Raw genomic sequence first — 13,577 nt, 5'->3', positions numbered from 1 at the left:
TGCCATTAATCCCTGCTGAATGCTACCTGTTACTGGGGGTCATCCCAAAATCTCAGCATTTTACTCCCTGTGTATTTGATAAACAGACCTTGTTCATTTTAAATCTCAGTAATTAACATTAAAAATGAAACTTTCATTCTACAATTACTTACTCCTGTTTGGACTTAGTGATATGGTGGGGATAACCCACCAAGCCTACAAATTATTTACCAAGTATAATCTATGTGCTGGGTCTAAAGGCAAAATAGAATGCCCAGTATCAACTTTAAATAAGGGTAGCTAGACATGAACAGCCTGGTGACTACTCAGAGACCAGGCACCTAAACTGGGCCCAAGCTATCACCCTTTGACCAGTATCTCTAGGAATATCCAACATTTAGCCTGTTTTATGTAGCATTTTGCTAAGCAATCGAAATTAAGAGACACTCCTTGGGAAGAAAAGCTATGACAAGCCTAGACAGCATATTAAAAAGCAGACTTGACTTTACAGGTCCATATAGTCAAAGCTATGGTTTTTCCAGTAGTCATGTATGGATGTGAGAGTTGGACCATAAAGAAAGCTGAGCACCGAAGAATTGATGCTTTTGAACTATGGTGTTGGAGAAGACTCGAGTCCCTTGGACAGCAAGATCAAACCAGTCAATCCTCAAGGAAATCAGTCCTGAATATTCATTGGAAGGACTGATACTGAAGCTCCAATACTTTGGCCACCTGATGGGAAGAGCTGACACCCTGGGAAAGACCCTGATGCTGGGAAAGATTGAGGGCAGGAGGACAAGGGGACGACAGAGGATGAGATGGTTGGATGGCATCACCGACTCGATAGACACAAGTCTGAGCAAGCTCTGGGAGTTGGTGAACAGGGAAGCCTGGTGTGCTGCAGTCCGTGGGGTCGCAGAGTCAGACACCACTGAGCAACACACTGAACTGAAGCAATCATGCAAAGCTCACGGGGATAGCTTTCAGGCCTTTAGCTTCTCTACCTTCCTCATGTTACCACAGCACTGCTTTAAGGCAAGAGCTCTTCCACCATGTACCTACCAGAGATGAACTCTTGAGGCTAGAAAAGTACTGTCAGTTCAAATGGCTCAGGGATCACTCCCAAGCTCACGTATCCTGGACTTCAGCTCCATTTCTATATCCCCCACTCTCCCAGAGTACAAATGACACAAGACACACAGGCTAGCTTTCTATTCACAGAACAGTTTACTGACCTACCTCACCTGGCCGGCCACACGGCCCTTGGGCCAGGGGAAGTATCAGTCTAGCTGTAATTTGGCTGGGCCACAGCCTCTGCCCTGCAAAGAGGGCCACAGAGGCAGGAGAGAACGCTGGCCAGTGCGGCCGTGAGCACAAGAGAGCCCCAGCAGAGGTCCACTCAACTCCACTTGATGTTCTTGTCCTCCTCGGTCATGGCTGGCGTGTCAGTGACGAGGCCAGTGCCAATGGTCCGGTTGCCATCCCGCAGGGTGAAACGCTGGCCTTTCTCTAAGATCATTGGCTGCCGCAAGATGAGAGTGAGCTTCAGGTCCTCCCCGGGCATGGCAAGCTCCTGAAAGGCAGAGACAAAGATCATGCATGATTCAGGGCACCTTCACTTCCTAACTGTTGGTTACCAAGGTTAAAGGTTATGGGAAAATGCAGCAGGGTGATTCTTTCTGGGGAAACTTCTGTCCCAGCTGTTAGGCGCATGCAAACAGCATATGCAAAGGCAGAAAAGGACTGACTGACTGGACTTCCTTGGGGTTCCAGCGGTTAGGAATCCGCTTGTCAATGTAGGGGACATGGTGGATTTGATCCCTGATCTGGGAAACAAGATCCCACATGCCGCGGGGCAACTAAGCCCCCGTGCCACAACTACTAAAGCCCATGTGCCCTAGAGCCTGTGCTCTGCAACAGGAGACGCCACCGAAATGAGGAGCCCGTGCACTGCAACTAGAGAGGAGCCCCCAATCTCCCAACAAGAAAGCCTGTGCAGTGCAACGAAGACCAGGGCAGCCAATAAACAAGTAAACTATAAAGATAAAAATAAAAAAGCACTAGCGATTAGCGTTTCTATAAAGTTTTTCTTGAGAAAAAAATGTTTATAAAATTTTGGGTTATGCAGGTCTTGGGCTCAAGACTTCTTTTGAGCCTTTATGTAAAATACAGTGGAACTCTCTACTATAGGAATTCTGCTGGGCAATCTTTGTGGGTCAACGCTAACACAGCTAAGAAACCCTGGATGAGGATTTGTTCCACCTGAACCCACTGATCTGACCCTTCCATCACCAGCTCTCCCCCTACATCATCAGCCAGGCTTTCTTTACCAGGGAAAGGTCACCCCCACTGTCACATACATCATACCTTCCCTGGAGGCAAGATGATCCGACAGGCCATGTCCCAAGTCAGGGAGAACATGACAGGCATGAAGTGGGATACAAAAGGCTTGTGGCGGCCACCCTCTTCCTTGCTGAGGATGTACACCTATGAGACGGTACGAGAACATGGGTGGAGCTGGGCCTGGCTGGAAGCACGGACCCTCCACAGCGCCTGCCCATCATCACCTGGAGCCCTCACCTGTGCCTCCACCTTCTGGTGAGGCTGGATGGAACCTGGCTTGGCCATGACCAGGCCACGTCTCAGGTCCTCCCGCTTCAAGCCTCGGACCAGGGCCCCAAGGTTGTCACCCGCCTCTGCCCTATCCAGGCTCTTGTGGAACATCTCAATGCCTAAGACAGGGGAGACACGCGGGAGAAGGGTGCGGGCAGAGGGAAGGAATGGGGGGTCTGTGGGGGGGAGATGTCATCCTGGAGGCTCTGGGTCCCAAGGCCGCCTCCTGTACCTGTCACCACAGTGCGAATATTCTTGCTATGTCCCAGGAATTCACACTCGTCTCCCTTCTTCAAAATGCCACGTTCGAGCGTGCCTGTCACCACTGTGCCCCGGCCTGGGAGGGAACAGGACAGGACATCAGGGATGCCGGATGAAGCGGCAGTGAGGGGAAGGGAGTGTGTGTGAGCCGAGTCCTCACCGGGGATCGAGTACACCGACTCCACGGGCAGCAGGAAAGGCTTCTCCAGGTCCCGGGTGGGTACCGGGATGTACGTGTCCACAGCATCCAGTAGCTTCTGCACGGACTTCAGGCCTAGCTCGGGGTCACGTTGCTATGAGCGGGAGGTGACAGGACTCAAACTTCCATTCTGCTCCTCTTACTTGCCCAGAGCCAGGCCCCGGACTCAGAGCAGAGCTCTGGGTGTCCATCCAGCCTCATCCCCAGCCTGACCCAGCCTTTACCTCAAGGGCACAGAGGGCAGAGCCAACGATGATCGGAGTCTCCTCCCCTTTGTAGCCAAACTCAGTCAGCAGTTCCCTGATCTCCAGCTCCACCAGCTCCACCATCTCAGAGTCCTGCACGGCGTCCGCCTTGTTCACATACACCACCACATGCTCGACGCCAATCTGCAGGTGAGAAGGAGACACAGATGGTGTCCTGAATGGCCCAACACCCTCCGCCCCCTTCCACCCTTTCCCAGGCTCTTGAGTACCTGTCTGGCTAGCAGTAAGTGTTCTCGGGTCTGGGGCATGGGGCCATCATTGGCTGCCACCACCAGGATGCAGCCGTCGAGGGGGGCAGTGCCTGTGATCATATTCTGGGAAGAGAGACGAAAGGAAGCAGTGTAATTCCACGACCTCCTCCGCTCCCCAGCCACCTAGCTAAGCACAGACACTTCTTTACCACCTGCTGTGACTGGCCAGGCCCACAAAGCCAGGATCTCCAACCCATACACCTCAAATATCTTAACCTGCTCCCCACAACCCTAACGTTTTTCTGAGCGGGGCAGTTCCCAAGCCCCATCCCCAGCGCTCTCACCTTAACGTAATCTGCATGACCGGGGCAGTCAGTGTGGGCATAGTGGCGGGCGGCTGTGCTATACTCCACATGGGCCGCGTTGATTGTGATACCTCGGGCTCGCTCCTCTGGGGCGTTGTCAATCTCTTCGTACTTCTTAAACTTGGCCCCACCTCCCTCCGCTAAAACTAAGGGAAGGAAGGCAACACACTTTTCAGCAAGGCCCTTTCTACTTTAGACAAGGACAGTCTAGGAGAAGCAACCTTCCAAGACACCCTCCTTCAACTCCTGGGGCTAGTAACTTCAGGTCAGAAAGAAGGGTTATAGAGCCTCAAGGGCTAGCCCTGTGACTTCTCTAGGCTAACAGTTCTGCTTACAGGGCACCTTCCCAGGGCTGGAGGGAGGCCACTGCGGGGGGGCGGGGGGGGGGGGTAGGCGGCGAATCCCCCAACTTATGCATCAAAAACTTCGTGTTCACGGGAAATCTGTCTTCTGCATCCTGCAGTGTACTGTCCGGCCAATTTCTGGCGCCTTGTGCCCTGCTAAGTCGCTTCAGTCGTGTCCGACTCTGTGCAACCCTATGGACTGTAACCTGCTAAAACTAAGGGAAGGAAGTGAACAAACTTTTCAGCAAGGCCCTTTCCACTTTAGAAAAGGACAGTCTATGGACCGGCTCCTCTGTCCGTGGGATTCTCCAGGCAAGAATACTGGAGTAGACTGCCATTCCCTTCTCCAGGGGATCTCCCGGACCCCAGGGATCGAACCGGCGTCTCTTACGCCTAACCTGCATTGGCAAGCGGGTTCTTTACCACTAGCGCCACCTGGGAAGCCACCTGACACCGTGGGGCCGCACTAAACACCTAAGCAGTTGCTCCGCGGGCCCCGCCTCCCTGGCTGCAAGTCCCGCCAGCAGAGCAGGCGCTGCCGGAAGCCCCCCACCCCAACCCCACTTACTTTTCGTGATGGCCGCGGTCAGGGTGGTCTTGCCATGGTCTACATGGCCGATGGTGCCCACGTTCACATGGGGCTTGTCACGCACATAGGCCTTCTTGGCCTCCACAGCCAGGCCGCGGCACAAGATGGGCAGCGCCGGGGCCTTCAGCGGCCGCAAAAGACCTTGCAATAGTGGTGCCGGGCCGGCGCCGAGACCTGCCGGGGCAGATGCCTGGAGTCACGGCGCGGGTCTGAGCCCGGCCGCTCCCGACGACCCCCACGTGAACCCGGGCTGCCATAGCCCTCCCCGCCCCCTCACCGCTGAAAAGGGGCGTCGCGCGCAGCAGGGTAGCGGCCGCCATTGTGGTCGTACTGGCGCCCGTAGAGAGGTGCACCGGGCACGGGCGCCGGCGCGTGCAGTAGCGAAAGGGCAATTGCGGATGGACGTCGCTTCCGGCGGATGTTAGGGCCGAGAGGGCAAGTCGGGGCGCCTCTAGCCTCCAGTTTCTATGGCCCTGTCAACTTCCGGGCGCGGGACGGAACACGTCCAGGAAAGTGCTGAGGGTGCTAAGGATGGGGAAGCTTTCCAAAGAGCACTCCGATCTCGCGGGCTCAGGAGCCACGCAGTTCTCTCTGGTGGCGCCGGGGGGCGATGTGGAGCATCTCATAGCGCGCCTACGCCCCCGAGGCTCATGGGCGTTGTAGTTCCCAGGGCTGCGAGCTGTGCTGGCACGTATCGTGGGAAGGCGAGGCCAGGTCCGGAGGGACGGTCCAGGCCTTCCTGAAGCAGAGGCAGCGGCCCCGGCGTGGATGACTCCGGAACGTCTTGGCCCCGAACCATTTGGAGTCCAGTCCGACCCGCCGGGCGGGTCTGGCGACAGATCTGGCGGCCTTGTGTCGCAGCTAGAGGTAGGACCAGCCGCTGCGGCCAGGCTGAGGAAGACTCTCCCGGGAACCTGTTGGGGGTGGGTCTCTAGCGTGACCCATCTCTCTTCTGAGCCTTTGTTTTCTTGTCTGTAAAGTGGGAATAGTATCTACTTCACAGGAAGACCCTGACATCTGGCTCTGAGAGGAAATGAGCTGGGCAAGAGACAGAAAAGGGGTCCAAAAGCCTTCCGGGTCCCACAGTCTTTGGAACCCTCCCCTGGCTCAAATGCCCTCCCCGCTGGCTCACAGCCTGCGGGGACAGAGTTTCCCGTCCACCCCTGTAGCCCCTCAGCAGGCCAGAGAGTAATTCTCTCGATCGTCGTTCTCCCCACCCAGTTTTACAGATGACCAGGTGAGGGACCAACTTCTTGTGCCTTTAAGGGCAGCCTGAGTCTTCCTTGTTCCCGCTGTGTCCCTGGCACCTGCCACAGGGCGGGGCACTCAGTGAGTGCTCAATAAATGTCTGTTGACTGAATGAATGAGTGCAAGGATAGTAAATGACCTTTAACTTTCACATCCATCATCTCATCACCCTGGGATGATAATAGCAGCTGCTTAACCTTGATTAATGTTTCCGAAACTCATCAGCTCCTAAGACTCAGTTGATGGTGTCTGTTTCAAATAGATTCCTTAATTCCTCCCTTGGAGATTATGATTCAGTAGTGTCTGGGTACAGACAAGGAAACCATATTTATTTTTAACAAACCTTCTTAAACTCAGAGGAGTTTGGGGAACTCAGAGCTTTTTATAGTTCAGGCGTTGTGCTTCATATTGCTTCACATTCAATATTGTCACATTCAGTGTTATCCTGTGTGATAGGACCCCATTTTATTAGAAAACTGAGCATCAAGGTAAACAAGGAACCCAACACAGCTAAACCCCAAAAAAGTGTGCACTTAGCCACTTCACCATACTGTAATTTTTTTTTTTTTTTTACCATACTGTAATTTAACTGTCATTTTATAATGAGAAACTTGCTAAGACTTCTGTCTTCTTGGCCCTCTAAACCCATCAGCTTTGACGAGGAAGGGCTTGTACAATATGAAAGGTTCTCCTTGTCCCCACCTGAACCTTAGTCATTCCACTTCTAGAAATTTATCCTAAGACACTATCAGCCACCACCAGGATATGAAATATTGGGGGCTGGTACTTAAATTAATGCTTTCTTTTTTAGTGGTGCTATATTTATTTTAATGTGTATCAGTTTGAAAGAAAGGTTGGCATTGTAAATGTGTTTTTAAAAATGAGTCAGTTTAAAAAAACAACACTTGGTAGATAAAATGGGTGATATGAATGAATATATGACAAATCTGGGGAAAGGTGTACATGAATAACTGAAATTTGCAAAATACAGTGCTCAGAAAAGAGCCCAGAGGGGGAGAATTTTTTGTAGAGCTGTTGACTGTTGCACCCTATGTCTTGATTTGCAGATAACAGAATTTACATGGGCTGGTTGGAAAAGAGGGGATTTGTGTCAAGGTGGTAGGCAGCTTACAGAATTGTGGGGTGGGCTGGAGAAATGGATCCTAAGCCATAGGTCTGATCTGACCTGATAAGAAAACTGCTTCTACCGCCACCGCCACCAGACTCTAAATGCCAGGACTTAGACTTGTCGGCAACAGCGACTGCTCAGGGTCCTGAAGCTACTTCTACAAGAAAGTGATCTTTGGGACTTCCTGGTGGCCCAGTGGTTAAGAATCTGACTTCCAGTGCAGGGGACTTGAGTTCAATCCCTTGTTGGGGAACTAAGATCCTACATGCTGCAGGGCAACTGGGCCCATGTGCTACAACTACTGAGCCAGTGGAGTGCTCTGGAGCCTGTAAGCCACAACAAGGATCCCATGTGCCACAACTAAGACCCGACACAGCCATAAATGAATAAATATTTTAAAAAGAAGAAGGAGACGCCGAGGAGACAGACCACCTTCTGACTCTGGGAGTTGTTGTTCAGGATGGGAAGCCTGGAACTACCACGCCCATAATGCTCCCCATCCATGGTGAAACCAAAATCCAGAAGTGGGCAAAGCGAAGAGGATCTTAGAAGCCTGGACTCTACATAGTGTGAGATGACAAGTATCTTTATTGTTTAAGCCAGATGGTGTCAGAGTTGTCTGTTACTTGCAACCAAATATACCCTAACAGATAAGTCTACCTTACAGCACTTGGATGTATTTCTTGGTGTCACTTGTCTGAGACTAAGTGACTTGAGTAGGGTGAGGACTGGGCTTCTTTTATCTCCATGTACTCTGTGCCTTGCCACAGCAGGTCTGTATGAATGTCTGCAGTTGAACTGTTCATGAGCCTTCCAAATTGAAGGGTGCTACCACTGTGATGCTATGAACCTAACATATCCCAAACAGGACACTTTGTTTCTCCCACACTCTCCTTACACATCTGAATAAATAGCACCACCTTTTCCTTTCCACCCATCCCCACATCTATCCATTACCCAGTCCCACTGGTTCTCTCTCCAAAATAAATCTCAATGTGACCGCTTCTCTCTCTCCGCTGTCAACACTGTGGTTCAAACTGGGATCATCTCTTGCCTAAGTTACCTCATGACCTCTCCAGTGGGTCCTCCAACTTCTGTCCTTATTCCCAATATCTGTCAAATCCATCTTCCACACAACCAGATCAGTCTTTAAAATGTGAATCGGAAATGAATCCTCCCTCAATGACTCCTTAGTACACGTGGAATAAAATCCAGCCTCCTACTTTAAATGGGTGAATTGTATGGCAGGTAATTTATATCTCAGTAAACCTATTATTAAAAAAAAAAATCCGATGTTCTCCCTGTGGCCTGTGATCTGGCATGGGCATGATCTAGCCCCTGCCCACCTCTCTGATCCTCATCTGGTACTTTCCTCTCACTCTCTCCAGCCACACTGGGCATCCTTCTGCTCTACAAACACCCCACGATTGCTTTTACCTCAGGGTCTTTGCAAATGTGCTTCTGTCTTCCTGGAATGTTCTTCCCTGGAGCTTTCCTCACGGCTTGTTCCTTCTCATCCTCCAACCTCACATGTCACCTCTTCAGACACCCTCTTACCAATGGCCTTCTTATTTTCTTCAGAGCACCTAAATATCCAAAATTATCTTAGTAGTTTGCTTGTTTGTTGGGTTTTGTTTTTTGTTATTTTTTTCTCTCTCACCAGCTCATGACACTAAGAGCTTATTTTTCATTTTAGGAATAGTGCCTAACACTTAGGGCAAGAAACATTTGTTGAAGGAAGAATTTGCTGAATCCTTTCAGTTGATCATTCAGTGAAGCATTGTGTTGGGCTTAAGTTTTTAAGTGTTTTTCAGTGGAAAGCAAATTTTGTATTCACATTCATCTAAAAAATACAAGTGAGTCACTGTAACTTCGGGGGCCTCTGCTTTATAAAATGGGGGTGAGTGAAGACGTTAAACTTTATGACCTGTAAGGATTTTTTGTAGCTGTAACTTCTAAAAGGAGGTGGGGTCTGCTGTAATTGAAATGGGTTCTGGGCTGACCTATAACTTAGTGGCAAATTGGGGACTAGGACTTAGAGCCTTGTCCTTGGTACCACTCAACAGACTTATTGGAAGCTCAGGGGCATCCTTCACTCTTTTCACCACCAGCCAGCCTGGCAGTGTCTCCTCAGAAATCCCTCTGGATATTCTCCTTGGGATTAACTCTGCTGCACTGCCTTGGCCAGGTCAGCATCTCCCCCCTCCTGGACCACTGCACCCATCTCCTCTCTATGTCGTCTCAACGCTCCCCTACTGGCCCTGAATATCCTTCCAAACACAGAACTCCGATCACACTCATGTCACTCAGATGTGACTGGAGACATTCCAGTTGGAAACACTCTGTGAAAGTCACACAAATCTACTAAATAAAAGGCACTTGAGAGGCCGCCTAGGTGCACTGGCCTTGCATAGCTTCCTAGAGGAGGCTATACTTTGGAGCCTGAAACCAGAGGGAGGAAGACTGGCAGAACTGGGGGAAATTGCGTGTGTAATATCAGAGACAAACCTAAGTGAAGGTGGAATATTTTTGCTGTCAGAATGTTCTGATTAAGCAAAGCATGATTTGCTTGGAGGGGCAAGAAGTTCTGGCCAAAACACCAAGGCTGAATTTGACATCTCAGAAAAATGAAACATCTTCATCTCTTGGGGTGGGGGAGGGTCCAGATGACCTCCAGAAGAAGCCCGTAAGCAACCACTTCCCCCTCAGTGACAGACTCTGGTTTTCCTTTGAAGAGCCACCCTCTGCTGTGCTCAGCCCATGGAATTTGATTGCAGCTCAGCCCATTCCAAACTCAGATGATTGATCGGTCCATGATTCAGTGTTTACCGATCCACCTAATCTATCCTTCACAGTCACAGTTGTCCATTCAGGATCAGTATTGTGTTTCAGCCCCCAGTGGTGACCCGAAGCTCAGTTCTGGCACTTACTGCCCAGAGTTAGCACAAGGTAAGGGCTCACTCCACAAGACTGCCCCCACTTCAGATGCCAGCTGCAAGTGGGGTCCCCTGGCCATCTATCCTTCATGCCAAGTGCCTACAGATCCGGGAGTGTCCATGAGCCCCCTAAGGTTTGATAATTTGCTAGAACAATTCATAGAATACAGGAAAGCACTATACTTACATTTTAGTACAATTACAATTACATTTTATAATTAAGGATACATCAGGAACAGCTAAATGAAGAGCTGCATAGGGAGAAGTCCTGAGGGTCCACATAGACCTGGGGCATATCACTCTCCCCACACATCAGTGTATTCACCAACAGAAGCCCCACTGAGCTTCAGTGTCCAAAGTGTTTATTAGGGGTTTCATCACTTAGGCACGGTGGAGTAAATCACTGCCGTGTGACTGAACTCAATCTTCAAGTCCCCTTCCCTCCCTGGAGATCAAACTGGCTCAAAATCCCAACCCTCTAAACATAAAGTTGGGGCTTCTGCTGACAAGCCCCCATCTTGAAGCTATGTAGAGGCTTGCCATTAGTCATTTCATCAGCAAAGACTCAGGTGTGGTCGAAGGGGCTCACAAGTAACAGACACTTCTGTCACTCAGGAAATTCCAAGAATTTTAAAAGCTCTGTGCTAGGAACCTGCAACAAAGACCAGACAGATTCTTTATTATACAAAAGATGGGTACTGGGTGACCCAAGCTGAACTGATGAGATGCAGCCCTATTGCACTTGAGCTAGAATTATTGGAAAAGCTATGATCTATCTCTGTTGGGATCATGAAGTGAGTAGAATGTAAGCTTGGAACTCTGGTGGCCATCTTGCTCCCAAGAAGGGGACAGTCTGCTTGAGAAGGAAGATAACCTAGAGGAAAGCAGAGCTAAGAGACAGAGCAAGTTCACATGGACCCTGTTTGAGGCTCTGGCTCCTGCCATACCTCATGTCATTCTATCTCTGATATATATATATATATATATATATATATATATATATATATATATTTTTTTTTTTTTTTTGGCCATGCCACATGAGGTCTTCCTAGACCAGGGATGGAACCGTGCCCCCTGCAGTGGAAGCACGGAGTCTTAACCGCTGGACTGCCAGGGAAGTCCATACCTCTTACTTTTTAATTCTGTGAACCAACAAACTCCCCCTCTTTTAGGACCTTAAATGGAGTAGGGGAGGTGGTGGTCCTATTACTTGTAGCTGAAAGCATCCTGAATATTACATCCCTTGTTCGTAAGAAGGAAGAAGTGTTTTGCTTTTCACATTAACAACTTGCTTAACCTGGGCTTTGGACTCATCCTTCCCCTGGGATGGTAATTGAAACTTCACTCCTTCAATTACCATCCCTTCTACTGGCTCCTTTCTCCTATGACTTCAAACATAAAATCCGGCTTCCCTCAGGATATAAACAAACAAGCAAACCTTTCCATTCTCTACAACCCTCCATCTCTCCTTCCCTTTTTGGCCAAACTGTGTAGGACAACTCTTCACATTCCTACCCCCACTTGTTCACCTTCCATTCATCCCTCAGTCTGCTACCATTGGCTTCTGCTTCTTTCACTTCCCTAAAAATGACTCTCAACAAAGTCACTAAGCAATCTAAGTCAATGTTTTCTATAGGAGACAATAGCAATGCCCAGTCCCATGGATCCCTTATCATTTGTTTATGAAGTGTTTGCCCAAACCACCCCACCCCACCCAATTATGCTCATGCATACATACACATGCTCTATTACCACACCCCCTGGTCTTTGGTGTGTGTTGTTTTTTCAAACAATTAGACCTTCTAGATGTTTTTTCTTTTTTTTGAGAACTGTCCTGTCCTCAGGCTACTGGAAGCTTTGCCTTGATGAAGTGCCTGAGAACTGACATCTCCCAGGGGAAGCCCTAGTTAACAGCTGAAGAATGTTGCTACAGGAAAGGCCCAGCTCCCTTGTTTCTGGATAAATCTGAGTCACAACTTACATCCAGAACTTCCCTGAGGAATCAAGCTGAACTACTCTCACATGTTCTCTGAGATCACATGTTCTCTTAGTTTCCTCTCCTGCCCCTCCCACTCCTTTACTAATTTTTCCTGGTAGCACTTAAAACAAAAAAAAATCATTTGCACACAAATTCTCATCTCTGGGTGTGCTTCTGGAAAACCTGATCCAAAAATCATCCGGGCACTTTCTACTCTTTTTTTTTTTTTTTTTGCCTGCCCGTTAAATGTGGTTTGTTTCCCAAAATTAAGTTCTAGGCCCTCTTCTCTCTACAGGTATTACCAGGACAATCTAATTCATGTCCATGGCTTTAACCACTACTTGTGTCTGATCACGACCACACTGCTGAGACTGTTAGATCCGTCTTTGCTGGACAGCTCCACCTAGTTGTCCTCAGACATCTCTTACATCAATACAGTAAGTCACTAGGCACATGTGACTACTTTAATTAACTAAAAAGAAAACTTCAGTTCCTTAGTCACACTAGCCACATTACAAGTGCTCAAAACCCACATGTGGCTAGTGGCTACCATACTAGGGAGTCCTGATAGACAGCACTTCAGTCACTGCACAGTTTATTGGACAGTTTAGACAATACTTCCAAACCTAGTTCTTCATCACCAGCCCTTTTCTGTATTCCTCACCTTGTCTCTCTTCTGGACAACAGTGGGCCAACTACAGAGAATGGGTGTGTGAACCTGTCAGGGAGGAGGGGGGTGATCACAGAACTAGAGTCCTTTCCACTGACATCTTCTGAGCTGGAAAGATGGATGGACAAAGATGGTGATGAAGACCTTAACAAAGGCCATCTGGTGAGCTGATGCTAATTCGGTTAGAGCTGGGGGAGAGATGGGGACTAAGACTGGCTAGGCCAAGACTTTGTGTTTCAGGAATAGCAAGTGATCCAAGCCAATCAGCTGAAGTCAGTTCTGGAAATTTTACTGCAAATCTCAGAGGAAAAACATGCCCCTAACAGTTTCTAGGCTATTAGGACTTAAGTTTGGAGCCGTAGAAATCTATTTTGCCACTAAGAGAGGCACGGGGAGAGCTCAGTCTAGAGGTGAACCACAGGTTCCTGATATCTTTTGGCCCGTTTATTCAGCTGTTCCTGAGGAAACTTGATCTATTCTTTTCAATGGCTTGAGTCCAAACAGTCCCTTATTGCTTAGGCCAGTGGAGCTGGGTCAATGACAGAGCTGAGTGACTACTCTCTCATCGTGCTCATGATTTCAACTGCCCTCTACTACACCTTAATACCGTCTCAATTTCTATATTTGGCCTTGATGTCTCTCCTGAGCTCCAGACTGTGTCCACCTGTCTCCTGACGTCCCACAAACACGCCCAAAACTGACCTTATTATTCCTACCGCCCCCACATCCATTTCCCAAGCTCAGAGATGGAATCTCCTGGAACCTCCAGTACTTTCGTCAAAGAAACCACCAAGGTCGTAAGTTCAGGC

General features: G+C 49.2%; 1 protein-coding gene and 1 long non-coding RNA gene across 2 annotated transcripts; one reads left to right on the top strand and one right to left on the bottom strand.

Annotated features, from left to right (window-relative positions):
* Window positions 1-1,183: 1,183 nt before the first annotated feature.
* On the bottom strand, window positions 1,184-5,274 carry TUFM (Tu translation elongation factor, mitochondrial; the record flags this gene model as incomplete). The annotated part of the gene is made up of 10 exons (XM_043915529.1): window positions 1,184-1,552; window positions 2,347-2,466; window positions 2,560-2,711; window positions 2,825-2,929; window positions 3,014-3,146; window positions 3,277-3,441; window positions 3,528-3,632; window positions 3,854-4,020; window positions 4,787-4,981; window positions 5,085-5,274. Coding segments are annotated over 10 exons (1,506 nt in total), but the record flags the coding sequence as incomplete, so codon positions are not given.
* Window positions 5,275-5,306: 32 nt separating this feature from the next.
* On the top strand, window positions 5,307-7,844 carry LOC122701558. Its single transcript, XR_006343095.1, has 2 exons — window positions 5,307-5,674; window positions 7,123-7,844. It is a non-coding gene; the product is annotated as an uncharacterized LOC122701558 (long non-coding RNA).
* Window positions 7,845-13,577: the final 5,733 nt, after the last annotated feature.

The sequence above is a fragment of the Cervus elaphus genome, chromosome 10 (genome assembly GCF_910594005.1).
Source record: "Cervus elaphus chromosome 10, mCerEla1.1, whole genome shotgun sequence".
Classification (NCBI taxonomy): Eukaryota; Metazoa; Chordata; class Mammalia; order Artiodactyla; family Cervidae; genus Cervus; species Cervus elaphus.
Note: the sequence above shows the minus strand (reverse complement) of the source record. Positions and strands in the feature narration are given on the sequence as shown.